Source organism: Emys orbicularis, chromosome 1, assembly GCF_028017835.1.
Source record: "Emys orbicularis isolate rEmyOrb1 chromosome 1, rEmyOrb1.hap1, whole genome shotgun sequence".
NCBI lineage: Eukaryota > Metazoa > Chordata > Testudines > Emydidae > Emys > Emys orbicularis.
The window spans coordinates 133513373-133529930 of NC_088683.1; the positions used below are offsets into that span (position 1 = coordinate 133513373).

At 45.2% G+C, this 16558-nt stretch overlaps 1 protein-coding gene across 1 annotated transcript in view; it reads left to right on the forward strand.

Moving 5' to 3' along the window:
* ATXN10 (ataxin 10) overlaps nt 1-16558 on the forward strand; it is a 189586-nt gene that overhangs the window by 18133 nt on the left and 154895 nt on the right. Inside the window, exon 3 of the mRNA XM_065423224.1 lies at nt 72-154. Coding sequence (XP_065279296.1) covers nt 72-154 — 83 coding nt within the window. The remainder of the gene's footprint in view (nt 1-71; nt 155-16558) is intronic.

Consider the following 16558-nt stretch of genomic DNA (forward strand, 5'->3'; position numbering starts at 1 on the left):
TTTTTTTTTCTTTTTCTTTTCCCTTAGGAGGTTTAAAATTAAACTCCCTCTTTCTTTTAACCATATAATAGGAGTTTGGGTCTGATTGAAGTGTCTGTCCACTTGATCCAGTTGCTTCATGGATTAGAAGTTGAACAGGAATCGTTATTGGCTGGTAAGAGAGTATGCATTTTTGGTAATGTGTAACCTACACTATTTTGAAAATTATTACATTTTATTGCTTGGTGGCAATTTTATAAATTGTATCATTATGTCCTGAAATCAACTTTTGACGTTTTTCTATAAATAAGCTAAATAGTTCTTCGTTTGGTACTTGGCATGCTAACCTTGTTTCCTAATTTGTATTTTTTTTTAAATTGGTGGACTAAGAATAGTATGTGTCTCATGTGTATATACAATATAATATAGCTGGTGCTTTAAAAGTCACCTGAAGGAGTAAGGCACCGAAATCTGACTTTTCAATGGGAATTTGGTGTCTTAACTCCTTGGTGTCACCTGGAAAATACCAGCCCTAAACCCTTCACATATACACTGTTTTACTAGGCTCATAATATTTGTCCTCCATTGTTCCCTGGAGATTGTAAAGGGGAAGATATATGGAAACTTAAGTAAAATTATCAGGATATTTAAACTGGCAAAAATGAAAAATGCCTATGATGCCTCCACTCTAAATATCTTTTGCTGTCTTATTGTCTTTCGCTTGATTTGCTGTCATGCAGAAATGAGTATATATTCATTTTTCTTTCTCTGACATTCTAGAAAGAATTTGTTTCTTGGATTCAGATAAATTATATGGCTGTGGCCTCTCTTTACATAACTGTACCACTCTCTCTGGCCAGTCAGGACAGTATGTGCCAATAGCTGAACAATCGATTCAAGACCCATTCTTCCCTTAAACTGGACATATAGAGAAGTATGCTGTTCAGAGAGAAGAAACTCTCTGTTGGCCCAATGATCCGCACTGCTTCATGTCAGCTGCACTTGCACACCACCACCACCACTTTTACACCCCCCCTCCCCCGCTCAATTCACATTAAGTAAACTTCAGTAACTTGTCTTCTCCTGCTTTTCTGTGTATATATGAGTAGGGCCACCAACTCTGCCATTCATGGTGGTGAGGAAGGCTGGGAGAGAGAACATTTGGTTCCCAGTCTGCTTCATTGTCTCCTTCTTCCCTTTGGAGGGATGGGTAGTTTCTTTGCCTCCTGTGATTGCTGTTCCTCTCTCCTCTTGTGGAGGGAGTGGAATTAGTGCCACCAGTGGCTTCTCTTCAAACACCTGCATCAGGTTGGAAAGGAGCAGTGGACCCCAGGAGACCTTTCCCACAGGACTGTTATGATGTAAGGTCAAGACAAATTATTTCAGTTCCCTGTTGGTGATTCCTTGCCCACTTCCACCACTGTTCTATCCCTTGTTGGACGAGGGAAAGATTAGTGAGACTCGCAGGGATTCTGTGTGGAGGGAGCAGTACCAGAGCCCCCATTCTTGTGTCAAGTAGAGGAGGAGCCAGGGAGGGGAGAACCCTCCACAGAATGTGGAAGGGAGGAGTTGGGAGAATGTGGGAGATGAACCTCCAACCATTTCATGGAGCGGGGAGAGAGGATTAGGACCAGAGGGAACACTCCGTTCCACACCCGACCACTTCACAGGCCATGGAGCGAAGAGCAGAACTGGGGGAAGGAGGAGTGGGACATGAAACAGTGGGAGCCGAAACCTTATAGGGCAGGACAGAGGCCCATAGACCCTATCCAAGGTAGTAGAGAACGATAGGACCAAAGGGTTGACCCCTGGGGAAGCACTTGCCACCTTTAACCCCTTCAGAGGAACAGGGAGAACAGTGTGCATAGAGAAGCAGAGAGGACCATCCTTTCCTACCCCTTAATAGGGTCATGAAAGGAGGGAGTCTTTTTTTTTTTTTTGCCAACTTCTGCAGTGGCTGTGAGTGTTACTGCACTCATTGCAAAAAGCGTTGTGAACGCTGGGAGGACTCTCACTCTAGTGTGGCATGATGCTTGTTACTTCCAGGTATGTGCTGTGATGTTCATGTGCTATTCTGCTGCTGTTTGGATCACAAGAAACAGCAGTGAGACATCTTCATCCAAAAAATCCAGAAAACTGACTTGGTGGAAAAATGAGGCTGAAATACTTAAATTTGTAAAACCATATTATTAAGCCCTTGAAATTTAGAGTAGTAATCTACTTTATGGTTTATTAACCTTAATACACATATCAGCATATGGGTTTGCAGAATGAGGAGTTTAAATTTTAAATAAAATTGGAAAACTAACCCTGAGAGAGAGACTGCTAAATACTATATAACTAATATATAACACTATAACTAATCTGAAAACTGTGCTCTCTTGCTGTGCATGTGTGTATGTAAAAATGTGGTCAGAAGTTAAGTATTGTACTTGAATTAGCCCATGAAAGGATTTGTCCATGAAAATTAATGAGAGAGATGAGAAAAAGTGTCTCTAACCCTTAGAACAATGGAGTTTTCCAGGTGGCTGGCTAAGTGAAAATTGAGGAATAACACAGAAGTAGAATGTGTTTACAAAAGACAGCATTTATGGTTCTACTTAATGCTTGTGAAGCGAAGGGCTGTTAGACTGGGTAAAGCTTTTAGTTGGTTTAAAACTAAACCTAAATCAGTTTACCATACTACTATATTTATGTTTTCTCCATCATTTTTATTACCACATTTACTAATTATCAAAGATATGTTTCTCCCCCCTGGGCTGTCTTGTCATATTTCATAACTGCAATGATATCCTGGGGCCAGATTTACAAAGGTATTTAAGGGCCTAAAGATGCAGATAGGTGCCTAGTGGGATGTTCAAAGGTTAGCAGATTAGGCACCTAAATCCATTAAAATAAATTTTTGCAATTAAAAATCCTACCCAGGTGCCTAAATGCCTTTTGAAAATCTGACCCTATCTCCTTCAGAATCTTGATAAAATGTAAGTACAGAATCTAAGGGCTTGTCTACGCAAACAGTTTGTGGCAAACTGGGATATGAATCTATTGTCTGTGTGGAGCCTACTGACTAGCACTAAAAGTTCCCTAGTGCACTTTGATATAACTTACTTTAGAATTGGAGTAAATTAAAGCACACTAGGGAACGTTTAGTGTGCCAGTAGGGTCCACCAGGATTACGACTGTGCGGTAGGCTAATGCACTCTAGATTTACACCTCAGCTTGCTGCAAACGAAGTGTTTGTGTAGATAAACCCTCAGACCTTGCAGGATGAAGAATTCGATTATAATTAATGCTTTTCTCTTGAGTTGATTCCACTATGAAAACACGCCTCAAACTGTATCATGTAACTTAAATGAATTTTAGGAACCGAAAAAGTCTGTTTTAAATAATCAGCCTTAAGATGTATGTTTTCGCTCCAATTTCATCCAGTGGTATCTATTTTAAGTCGTTCAGTGTGGTATGGCAATATTAGTAGGAAAGTTCAGAATGTACTATAATTTGTAATGGATAAAAAACACTGAAGTAATATATATATAGTATCCTTGGCAAATACTGTACCAATGTGGTTGGTTTGGGGGCAGGGAGGGGGTAGGGAGGAAAAAGTTTGTTTTAATGATGTATTAATGAATAAAGCAGCAAAAAGAGGAAATGCCGTGTTAAGTGCTGTGTGTTGTTAAACCCTGGTTAGATTAAATCCAGACTTGCTTTGCATCTTCTCAGCTATGTGAATATTAACATTTTCCCTTTTTTTTTTTTTTAAGTGTGTGGTACTATTTACGTAGGGGCCATGGTGAGATTCCACAGGCATAATTTAGATGAAAGCATTGTCTTTTTCTGATGTATCACCAATTTTCCCTGTGAGTTGCCAAATATCCTGGACCTTTAAGGAACACTGTTTTCCAGTTTCTTTTCTTGAGGAGAAACAGCATAGCGATATTCTTCTGCATTTTAATCTACCCCTCACAACGAGCAGATTGATAGAACCAATGGAGAAAATAGTGTCTGTCTAGTCACGCTCTTAGTTCTCTTAGCTGTGCATAATCACACAGATTATGAAGATAGCCTGGATAGTCTAGAAAAGCTCGGATGATCTCGAGTCTGTTTGTCAGAAAACTCATTCTCCAAAGACCCACGGCATCTTGTTTGCAACAGTTCTTAAAATAAAAATATCTGGCAAATTCATACACACAGCTATTGGAGATGGTAAAGACCTATTGGGCTACCCAACCCCACTCATTATCTATCTGTCCCTCTAAGAATTTCTTAGCATCTTGTCCAGTCTAGTTTTTAAAAATGTATAGCTATTGAAGTGACTTTCGTGAGTTTCCTTTAGAGACCTTTCCACAGATTCCTAATTAAATGTTGCAAACTTTCCCCTTTAAGTTCATGCTGTTAGTTGCAGTTAGACTATACCCCAGTTCCTCTCCTCCTACATTTACTGAAGTGTGTAACAGAGTCCTAACAGTTTGCTGTGCAGAACTTGGAGTAAGGCAGGGTCCCTGCTCTGGGGAGGCTAAACACTAAGAAGACAAACTCAGGGAATTTAAAAGCTAGATGAGCACAAGGTGTTGATGCACAGTTGTGCTACAGTGTTTGTGTTTGGCTTAGTTTGTTGCTTTAATGATCAGAGCACTTCACCTGGTTGGATTTAAGGCTGATAGGTGTCACAGTTGAAGTAGTTTAAAGTAGCAAATGCTAAGATGGCAGCTCCCATTGAAGGAGAGAACTGCAAATTAAATTGAGTCGAGATAATGAAACTCTGTCAGGGATTTTTCATTGAGTTAACTAAGGCTTTAATCACTGGAGTTGTCTGAGTAGATTGTATGGATGAGTCTCTCTTTCTGCAGTGCATGTGCTCTTGGTGCCCAAACTGGTAACTGTAGAGTAAGGTCACGGCTGCAGACGTGCTGTCTCACAGATTGAACATCTTGAGTAAGGGCCCATAAGGAGTAAGGGCCCAAGGACGTGTCCGAAGAAAGAAGTTTTTTCCCCTGGTCTTGCCACCATAATCTTTGAAAACCATGCTCCAAGAGGTTCAAAAGTTGACTCCATGGAAGCAAAAGATTTAAGTCCAACACAGGGCAAGTTAAGTTAGAAAATTAATAGTAGACTTTTAACAAACAAAACAACAAAAAAAACCATCTCAACAACCTCTTTACTATTGTGTGTGCAAATCTGAGAGAACTGAATAGGACAACAGGCTGATCTAGCTGCCAGATTGTTACAGAGGGCCCGAGGGGGCAACAGCGGGGTTCGTTGCCCGGTGTGCTTCGCGCCAATGAACACACCAGGGTGGAGAAGCAGACAAGTTTATTCAAGAGCTCTGAATAGGCACTAGGAGACCAGCATGTCTCAAATCAAGCGCACTGAGACAAGCAGATTTTCCCTTTTTACGCTTTTTTTTCCCTTTCCTACCTCCACCCCTTCCTCCCCCTTCCTCCCTCTGCAGTAGTTACATTAAGCAGTAGCAATTACATTTAAGCAGTTAAGTCATCTTGGCGGCTATAAGTCTAGCTCGTTAGTAACTCTTCTTTGAACCGTTATCTTGTCCTTTTCCCTTTGATCTGTTATCTTGCCTTTCAGCCAGAAGCATGCAGGCCTTATTACTGTCGCTTCCCAGCTGCTGGCCTGTGAGGTTAGTAAAGTTTAACATGCAGGGGCTTTGGTTCACTTTGGCCTAGAGCGGGGGGGCTTCATCGACTCTCGTGGTCTTCCACCCCCCCCCCCCCCCCGAGTTACCTAGGGTGATGCCTAGTGACACCAACAACTCCCTCCTTTGAGAACACTCAAAAGGCACCGGCTTGAGTTTTCTCATAATTTGAGGACAAAATGTGATTTAAGGCCATGGTCTTAGGATCATTGATTAAAGGGAAAAAGGAGGTGTCTTGACTTCTAGAGGTGGTACATACTTTAACCATTAAACATTTCAGGCATGAGAAGAGAGCTAGGGTGAGGAAACAAAGTACGAGACCAGTAAGCAGGAGGCGGACAAGACCACCTCCCAAGCCCCCTAGGCTAGGGAGCCAGCTCCAGAGGGTATCAAATAGAGTGGGTTCCTGTTCCTGGGCCTTCCACTGCTCGAAAGCCTGTTCGGCCGACAGGACGTGCTTGTTAATGTCCTGTGAGTTTTCCGGGACATAAGTACAACATTCACTCCCAATAAAGGCACACACCCCTCCCTGGGAGGCTAAAACATAATCTAGGGCCTGTCTGTTTTTCAGGGACAGCAACCGGAGCTGGTAAAGCTCTGAGTTAAGGCTTTTTTCTATGGCCAGGGTCTCATTGGCAAACTTGGTGAGAAACGTAGAGAGCCTACGATAAAATTGAGTCAGCTGTCCCACCCCATAGGGATGGGAGGAGGATCATACCAAACCTGTCTCCTTCTTTAATGGGCTCTGGGGTGGCATACAAGGACCGATGGTATCTGGGGCGACCTGAGGGGGCTTGGGCTAGGACGCGGAGGGGAGGAGTAAGATAGCCTAAATAACAGCTTCCATGCCAGCCATGAGGAAGCCATTTGTAGGCACTATTACCACAGACCCAGAATGATTCGCCATAACTAACCTTTCCATTGTCACCTCTTCGGTCCCGTAGGGTAGCATGTGTGGAAAGAGTAAAAGACGCATTGCCGGTCTGCCAACCGGTGGCATTTAGTACAGGGACAGTGAGATTTATACCAGGACCAACGTAAAATCTACATGTACTATTGCCTGCAAACCAGGTATGGTTACTTGTACTGGTTTGCTGGAAGCATATGAGGCCAGCGGGTGGAGAGTGTAAACGAATAGGCCGGGGCTTAAGAGTGCTATTATAGTGGGGATTCCAAGAGCCATTGTGCAGGCCATAAGGGGCCTCCGTGGTGCAATTAGATCGTAAACTTTTATTGTCAGAGGTGCTGTTTTTGGTTACCATCCACCTTTGACAGAAGTCTGACCAATTTTGGGGAACAACTCTCCAGGGCAACCCAGCGGCGTGATGTGGGATCTGGGCACAAACCCAGAAGTTAGAGAGGTTAAACTCCTTGGGCAAAGCAAACCTTCAGGGCCTCATACATATTTGTTTCTAAGTTGATAGGGATTCCTCTCCATCCCGCATGTGCCTGGGGGGAAACGGGAGTCAATGAGAGGAGTGCCCCTATGGCAAAGAGTAACACAGTGGCAGACCCTGGACCTGATTCCATTTTGGGCAGGTGACCCTGGGGTCTAACAATTACAATTCCCCAAATACCCACAAAATAACAATTACCAATAGCAGGCAGACTAAAAACAAAAGGGACCAGGCCACCAGGTTAGGCCGGCCCTGTGAAAATAAACACAACCAATGCTCAGAGTTCTCGCGGAGAGTGCGCTGCGACTGTCCAAAGGGAGCACAAGGCATTCCCAGCAAACCTTATTGTCACTTAAATAACAGTTTAAGTCCCAGATCGTTGCTGGAAGTTTTTTCAGCAGGCTGGACGGTCCACTGTTCAGGAGCGGGCGCTGCCTTCAGACGGGAGTGATGAATCCAGTTCTTGTGTCCTTCAACCTTTGCTGCAGTATGGGAAACCAACAGGACTGTGTGGGGTCCCTTCCACCGCTCTTGGAGAGGCTCGTCCTTCCAGGTCCGAACGAGTACGGAATCGCCTGGCTGCAAGGAGTGGATCGGGGCATCCAGCGGAAGAGGCTGTGAATTTTTGATGTACCTGTGGAGAGAAGAAAGAACAGCAGACAGAGAGCACATGTTCTGAGATAAGAAACGGTACCCCATTTCCCACTCCCCTGCCAGAACCGGTGTACCGTTCAGAGGCCATGCCCTTCCAAACATAATCTCGAAGGGGCTGAGCCCTAATCTGCCCTTAGGGAGAGTGCGGACGCGGAGCAAAACGAAGGGCAAAGCATCAGGCCATCGAAGAGAAGCCTCCTGACAGACCTTTGAGAGGTGTCGCTTAAGAGTCTGATTTGTACGCTCCACTACCCCACTGGCCTGCGGTCGCCATGGCGTGTGGAGCTTCCAGGGGATCTGTAGGGCAGCCGATATCTTTTGAACGACTTTTGATGTGAAGTGTGTTCCGTTGTCAGATTTCATCCACTGGGGGGAGCCTGAAGCGGGGAATGATCTCCTTGACAAATTTGAGGGCCACCGTTTTGGCAGTGTTGTTACGGCATGGGAAGACTTCGGGCCATCCGCTGAATCGATCCACCAAGACGAGGAGGTATCTGAACCCTTGGGTTCGGGGGAACTCAGTAAAATCTATTTGCCAAATGAATTCCGGGCCTGGGGTAGGTTTCAGAGTGGCTGGTGGCACTGACACTCCCAGTCGAGGGTTATTCTTTTGGCAGAGCAGACATTCCGCCTGATGCTATGAGTCTAAGTCCAGAGGTTAGAAAATATTTACTCATAAGCTGGGTAAGAGCCTCCCTGCCAGCGTATAATTCTTTGTTTCTTCACCAGGGTCAGTTCTTAATGTCTTTTGTAGTCAGGAATTCCTGGACTTTGTGGTTTCAATGAAGCAAGTGTTCCTTCTTTTCTTTTCCTGAAACAGTGTGGTTCAGCATCATACAAGGGAGAGGTTACTAGCACATCACCCTGTAATGGTTTTGCTTCTTTTAGAAAAATCCAAAGGCACAATAGGTCTGTCAGTGGACAAGGGAGAGGTTACTAGCACTTCACCTTGTCCTTTCCCCCCCCCCCCCCCCCCCTGCTGTCCAGAAGGCACAGCAGAGCTAGAAGGAGAAATAGGCTTATCAGTCGGAGAGTTCTCCCGAGGTGGAGGGGTCTTTTTACAGTGAGAGGCATGGGTCCAGGTAGGCAGTCCTTGGCACTTCACAGCAGTGTTGGTGGTTAACAGGACTTAGAAAGGGCCTTTCCAGTGTGGAGCCAAAGCAGTCTTTCGTTGATGGACTTTACGTAGACTCAGTCTCCTTGTTTCAATGAATGGCAGGGATGCTAGGGTCTTTGGTTAGCACTTCTTTTATCTATGAGAAAAGAAACCTAACACATTTCATTAATGCCTGGCAGTGTTTTGCAGATCTCATAGTTGCTTGGGCACATTCAGGCCCCCCTTTTCTTGGTTGTCAGCCAAGTGTTAGCTGTGAACAATGTCCTTGGATGGGGCCAGCGTCTTATCTTTGGACTGAGCTTGCTAGCTATATTTTCCAGTTAACTCGTTCTGTTCTTTTTCCTTATCCCCTTCTTGGCTTCTTTTAACCTACAAAGGAAACTTCCACTCTTCACTCATACACCTTTTCCCAACAATGAACACATACACATTGCCATTATACACCCTTCCAGTAAAATAACTTCTATACAGAGCTTTGGAGCAACAAACCAGGACGAGCACACCCACTTTTGAGGATTCCACTCGGTACAACCTCTGGTGTCCAATAGCTTTCCTTTTTAAAACCTTAAATGCCTTGTCGGCTTCTGAGGACCAGTGAAAGGGGTCGTGATCCGCTCCCTTAATGCATTCGTACAAGGGTTTAGCCCATAGTCCAAACTCTGGGATCCATATTCTGCAGAAGCCTGCCATACCCAGAAACGCCCTGAGCCGTTTACGATTGCTTGGGATAGGAACTTGGCAGATAGCTTCCTTCCTTTCATTTGAAAGCTGACGCTCCCCCTGCCTTATGTGAAACCCTAAGTATTATACTTCTGGGAGGGCAATTTGAGCCTTACTCCGTGCTACTCGATATCCTCGGAGTCCAACAAAGTTCAGGAGGCTCACAGTGGCTTTAAGGCAAGGGGTTAGACCCACAGCGGCAATTAACAAGTCATCTACATATTGCAGGAGGAGGACCTTGTCCTCATTGTCCCACTCCTCCAAATCTCTGGCCAGGGCCTGGCCAAAAAGGGTGGGGGAATTTTTAAATCCCTGGGCCAACACTGTCCAGCAAAGCTGCTTTTTAACCCTCGTTTTGTCCTTCCACTGGCTCCACTCTGAGGCTTGCATGGCTGAGGGCTCAATTGCAAGGGTCATTATCCAGGCATTCTCGGGGGGTAAGGTAAGGGTTACTTCATGTTCTTTGACCTCCTTAGATGGTCTCTGCCAAATTGGCTTGATATCGTTCATAAGCTTCCAATCCCAGACAGTTTTTTTTAACCTTTTTAGTTTTTGGCTTTTTCTCCTCTTCCTCCTCCTCAAAATGAGGATATTACAGTCATCCCAGTCAGGCTTGTGGCTGGCCAGACACCCTTCAAAAACTGAGATAAACTTGCTTGGGTTCGTGGAGAATTCCCCTGCCTGTGCCTTAAAGGCTGCTAGGTCGACTGGGTTAAAAGGCACGTGGGTGTAAACCTGCATAGTAGTGGCCTGATTCCTATCCGAGCCATGTCTGGACACCACGGTCTCGGTGATCAATGGATAAAATCCCACCGAGGGAGCGATTTCTGGAACCCGAGACACTCTTTCTTTATATGGTGGGGGTGTGATAGCCGAAGGGGACACCGGACCTGCCATTACAGCTGGGGGTGGGGGTGGGGGGGTTCTGGGGACTAACAGTAGCTACTACCGAACCTGTCGGAGTCAAATTACACTTTTGCAAAATATCTGACCTATCTCTTAGTAACAAACAACTGTACATACATATGTTCATTCCATTTACCCGTTCGCTGACAAAACAGAAGTAATTGAAGGATCGTGGTATAATTAAGTGATCCTTCCAGTGGCTACCTTTCCTTGTCCTCTAGCTGATATTGAGGCCAGTCTACTGTACAGAACCTTTTTAATCTACTTTTAGTTATTGGATTTGCGTCAAACACTTTCCAATTTGCTAGAATGCATTCTAAGGGCGTACACCGTGCCCTGCCTGTCGTACTCTGTCCCTGCCCCATGGCCTAGGGGGACACTGTTAGGACACTGGGTGTCCCCAGGTCCTAACAGGCAAAAGTCCACACCACTGGACTGTTCCTACCTTATCCAAGGGACCGGTTCCTCACCGTCGCCCGCAACTGCTTCTCCACTATCCGAGCACGTTGCACTGTTGTGCCCTCCGGGGTCGATCAAACTGCGTCTCCGCCGAGGCCCCCGATGAAGTCACCGGTGCGCGCTGGGCGTCGGTTGCCGCCGCAATCCGTCGACCTCCGAGAGGGGTCCGGGCAAGGCTAAATTTCAGCCTCGAGCCCACCCAGGGACGCCAAAACTGTTGCCAGCACAGAGGGCCCGAGGGTGCAACAGCGGGGTTCGTTGCCCGGTGTGCTTCGCGCCAATGAACACACCAGGGTGGAGAAGCAGACAAAGTTTATTCAAGAGCTCTGAATAGGCACTAGGAGACCAGCATGTCTCAAATCAAGCGCACTGAGACAAGCAGTTTTCCCCTTTTTATTCTTTTTTCCTTCCCTACCTCTCCCTCTTCCTCCCTCTGCAGTAAGCAGTTAAGTCATCTTGGCGGCTATAAGTCTAGCTCGTTAGTAACTCTTCTTTGAACCATTATCTTGTCCTTTTCCCTTTGATCTGTTATCTTGCCTTTCAGCCAGAAGCATGCAGGCCTTATTACTATCGCTTCCCAGCTGCTGGCCTGTGAAGTTAGTAAAGTTTAACATGCAGGGGCTTTGGTTCACTTTGGCCTAGAGCGGGGGGGCTTCATCGACTCTCGTGGTCTTCCACCCCCCCAAGTTACCTAGGGTTATGCCTAGTGACACCAACAAGATGAATTTTCATGGATTCCAACGCCAGAAGGAAACATTGTGATCATCTTGTCTGACCTCCTAAATAACACAGGCCATAGAACTTCTTCAAAATAATTCTTAGGGCATATCTTTTAGAAAAACTATCTTGATTTAAAAATTTGCCAGTGACAGAGAACTTAATTGAACTTGAGGCAGGCCCAATCTCTTTAACAGCTCTGAAATGGTTCAGTATGTTAGTGACTGAAGATACCAGACATAGTAAAGATCCTTGTTAGAAGCCCAAGTAGAAAATCTTTTTTCTCTTTGTAGCATATGCTTCCTCCCCCATAACTGGTTTTATGGTTTTCCAGCAAAATTCAGCAGACTGTTTGGGCAAGGGACATGAGAGTTCATCAAGGCATTGTATTGCAAGCTTCCAGAATCTGAAATCTGGATTGAGGATCTGTCTCTGATGAGATCTGGAAAAAAACTGATGCATGAATTTGAGGATTGGATGAATACCAGAACTGGCAAGCCCTTACTGAAACTATTAGTACTATATGGGATTTGTCAGCTTTCTCTTTGACTCTTGAAAGTAACAGACATGTTTGTAAACAGATCCACTCGATATTTCCATCACTGCAAATGCTTTTAAGGCCTAAAATTTTGCAGAATACATGACAGATTGCAATCACCCAATAGGAGCTGCTGAGTGTGCCGCACGTCTGAAAATCAGGCTACTTACTTAATTACTTACAGGCTACTTAAATATGGATTTAGGGGCTTAACTTCAGGTGCCCATTTAAAAAAACAAAAACCTTGTTCTTTCCCCCCTTGCTAGTCGTTTGGAATGGTTGGTTGTACAATGTATTTTAGTTGGCTGGGAAGAGGAATTTAGAGTGGGCTATGTAAATCTGAGTTGAAGTAGTCTTCAACACATGAAGTAAAAATTGAAGAAGAAGCTGGTCTTTTAGTCATATTGTGTGTTTCTGTTCAATATCCTCCAAGTTCTTTTTCCGCTCTTCAGAAATGTTTGTATTCTGATTTCATTGATTTGTTATAGTAATACTCTCATTCTCTCTTCTGCTTTCCTGGTATCTTCTTTCATTCCCCCCCGATTCCTATTTCTAAAGAGAGAGATTAACTCTAGCTCTGTGTGCGTGGAAATATATATTTTAAAGTATTGCTAAAAACTGTCCAAAAATGTACTAGAGAGAACAGAATAGCATTGTGAGGAACTAGCACTAGCCCAATGTGTTTAAGAAATCATTTAGTTTTTATTGCCTTAAACTGAGATCTGGGTTTTGCCCTCTCTATATAAAGAGCATGCATCTCCACACATGAATATTTGGTTTTAAGTATTTGATTGCAGTGCGAGTATAGTAAAGGATTATGCAATTGTAAATTATACTTCCTGGAGCCTCTCAAATTCAGTGACTACTGAATTTTATTTATTTGAAAACTTAAGCAAAATTGCCCTCCTCAGGTTGATAGTTTGACCCTTCCCACAGAAATTCCTCCTATATATTATTATTTTATTTTATTATTAATCTCTGTGAAGGGTCGTGGAGAAGCGACGCACTGGGTTTTTTTGTTTTTGTTTTTTTTGTTGTGAGCAAATCCTTTAAGCTGTTAAATTGCAAATTTATTGCTTGAGTCATAAAAGTTATATCCTGATTTCCATTGCCTGGAGAGAGAGATGATGGGTGTGTTATAAAATGTTTACCGTTCTACTTGTCTTGCAGTGTCAAATCTCATGAATTGTTAACAACTGAGTGAATCAGCTTTAAATGTGTGTCTATATTAGTTTTGTATTCAGGGGTAAGGAAGTGGGGGAGGGGGTTACTGACTGACCCACAGCTCAGGGGATTAGATTCCTAATGAATAATCCTAAAAGGGCAGTTGGATGATTTCCACAAGCGGAAAGAGAATATTTTAAACTGCTTTCCCTTTTATTTGTATTTGGGGTTTCCTTTTGCCTATTGGTAGCACAGTTAAGTTACTTATAACCTAAGTAAACCAGATGTTTTTTTAACAGACTTTTTAGTCGCATAATAAAGGGACAGCCTTAATCTTAAGGATTGCCTACTTTCACGTGTGATTTTTGCTTTATGTATCTAGACTTTTTGGACAGGGGATTGGTGCCAGTACTTTGCTACCACTGTTAAAGCAAAAACTATAATTACATTGTCAAAATAATATTTATAGTATTATTTTCAGGGAATAATTGTGGGAGTGTGATGAATATATTATACTCATCAAAATTTTATGTAAACATCATGAGTTTTTTTTATTTGAGCTATTGGTATTGTGTTTGGCCTTCATGCTTTTCCAATCTGTAAAAATAATACTGGGATTTTCTTGGTCTTCGTAGCATTTGCAGTGTGTATCCTTTAAAGATCAGTTGATTAAACTATCTGGTCAAAGTAAACTTGTATTGGCATTTTAGTTACATATTTCCACAGTTGTACTACTTAAAAAATCCCTTTTTCTTTAAAGCATTTCCTCCCCCTAATTATGGTGGTATGATTCAGTGCATTATATTTAACTTTCTTGCTTGATAGATAGGGTGACTGTGTTTCCCTATGCTGAATACGGGACACCTGGTAAAATTACTCGTATTCAAGCGAGTTCAACAGCAATCAATTGTACAAACATTCAAATTAACATCAAGTTGACTGAGCCCCTGTTAAAAAGAAATACTTCGTAGCTGGATTCTTTTTATTTACCTTCTTATCTTTAAGGCTTTAGGGTTCACTGGGGAGGGGTGACACACATCCCTCCCCCCCCACACACACAGGGGGAGGGGTGACACACACACTCCCGTACACCTCTCACATGGGCGGAGGTGACTGACGGACCGACCCTCCCTGCCCGTCGCTCCGGACCCACCTCTCCCGTACCTGGCACCGAGGTGACACGTGGTGGTGGGGTCATGCAGGGTCACATGCTGCCCCCCTTCCCCAGATTTCTGCCAGGATTCACACCAGAATGTGGCCGGCAACAGCCTTTCAGCGCTGTGTGGGAGGGAAGGGCCTGGAGCTGCTTCCAGCCCCTCCCACCGCTCCCGTGTGGCTGGAAGCAGCTTGTCCCTTCCTGTCCTCACAGTGTCGAAAGGCAGCTAACACCTCAAGGCTGCTGCTGGCCACCAACATAACCCAGCTGCTTCCTGTCCTCAGGCTACAGCACGGGCAGGAAGGGATTAAGCCCTAAGGATGCATTGTGCACTAGGGCCCAGGGAATCTGACTGCAGGGGCTTCAGCAAACCCGGCCAGAGAGGTGGCTCAGCAGGGGAGGGTGCCTAGGGGACGGAGCAGCCCTGTGCTCCCTGGGGGCAGGACCTAGGGCTGGGGTATGTGAATAGGGTGCTAAGCCCCTACCTGGGGGGTTGCTGAGGAGCCTTCAGGTTCGGGGCGTGAACAAGTTGGAAATTGCTTCTCCCCCACCACTCCAGAGTTTAGCTGAGGGGCGGAGAGGCTTCCTCATGCCAGCGCTGTGCGGGGCTTTGGAACTCTTCCTGGCCAGTGCCCTGGGCTGGAGGGTTTTGGGCTTTCCAGGGGCACACGCCGTCCCAGCCAGAGGCACTGGGGGAAGGAAGGCGCCTGACAGCTAGGCTGCTGGTGAGCTCAGCGCTCCGACCAGGGGCTGGTTCTCCACACAGTGCTGGGAGCAGGACATGTCCCGCCGGGGGGATATGGAGGGGCAGCGGGGCTGGGGGGGGGGGGGGCGCAAAGCAGGGAGAGGACAGTGAGAGGGGAAGGACATAAAGGGCTGATGGGTGGGAAGCAGAGGTGACACGTAACCAGCTGGCACCTGCCCGCACTCAGCAACCACTTCAGCTTGCAGCCAGTGCCAGACAGAAACGGGATGGGGCCCTGCTGGCTGAGACCCGGCACGCACCAGGGGCTGCGCTGACGGACCAGCAGGGGGAGCGGCTGGCCCTGTGCACTGCATCTTCGCCCCGCCACCAGCCTTGCACCACCCACCCCCATTGTTGGCCACTGGAGCCCCCACTCACCGCTGGTGGGTGGGCGGCTGGTGAGCAGGGATCCGTTTTTGCCCATTTTTAAGAAAAAGTTGGGACACCTGCAGGAGGGCTTAAATATGGGACTGTCCCTTTAAAAATGGGATGTCTGATCACCCTATTATTGATTAGTTCTTAGAACCATTATATACGTTTTTGTGCTGGTGTATTGAAATATAAATTGAAAGTGAATTTTAGTGCCTTTCAGAGGTGCCAGATTAGCAGTTTCTGGGTGCACCTGCAGTAGAAAACCTTGTACCTGTTTTCCAGCAAAAGTGCAACTGAGCTAACAATGGTGTAAGCTGCAGACAAGACTCGGGCATTTTGTTGGCCCATGATCATTTAGCAGGTTTTCATAACCACAGCAAAAATACTTCAGCCTTGATTACACCACTGCTTCCACTGTTGCTAGCACTAGAGCAGCTGCACTGTCTGTAGGAAAACGGTGGCAAAGATTTCTGGAGACTGAAATCTTTTGTTTGTACACAGAACATCTACAGCAAGGACTGCAGCAGTGCAAGTTTCACTGCAATTAAGTGTCTGAATCCTGACCTTGAAGGACCATCTCTAGGGATGAGGTTAGTTTTCATGTTTGTTCACAACCTGATCCAAAGCCTACTAACATCAGTGGAAGACTCCCATTGATGTCAGTGGGTTTTGGAGGAGGCCTTTAAACCTTGGCCTCTCTTCCGAGATTGCAAAGCAGAGGTGAGGGGACAGTTCTGATGCCCACTTCGGTTTTCACAAAAGAACTGGACCGATGCCATCAGCACATGACAATGTATGGATTTAACTAAACTCTGAGCTTCTGCGAATTGAATGTTGCTGCTCCATCCAAAGCGTTGGTCCGTGGACTCCTGGGGCGGTCCGCAGACTGTCTAAGATTTCCACAGGGGTCTGCACCTCCATTTGAAATTTTTTAGGGGTCCACAAATGAAAAAAGGTTGAAAAACACTGCTCTAATTATATGTG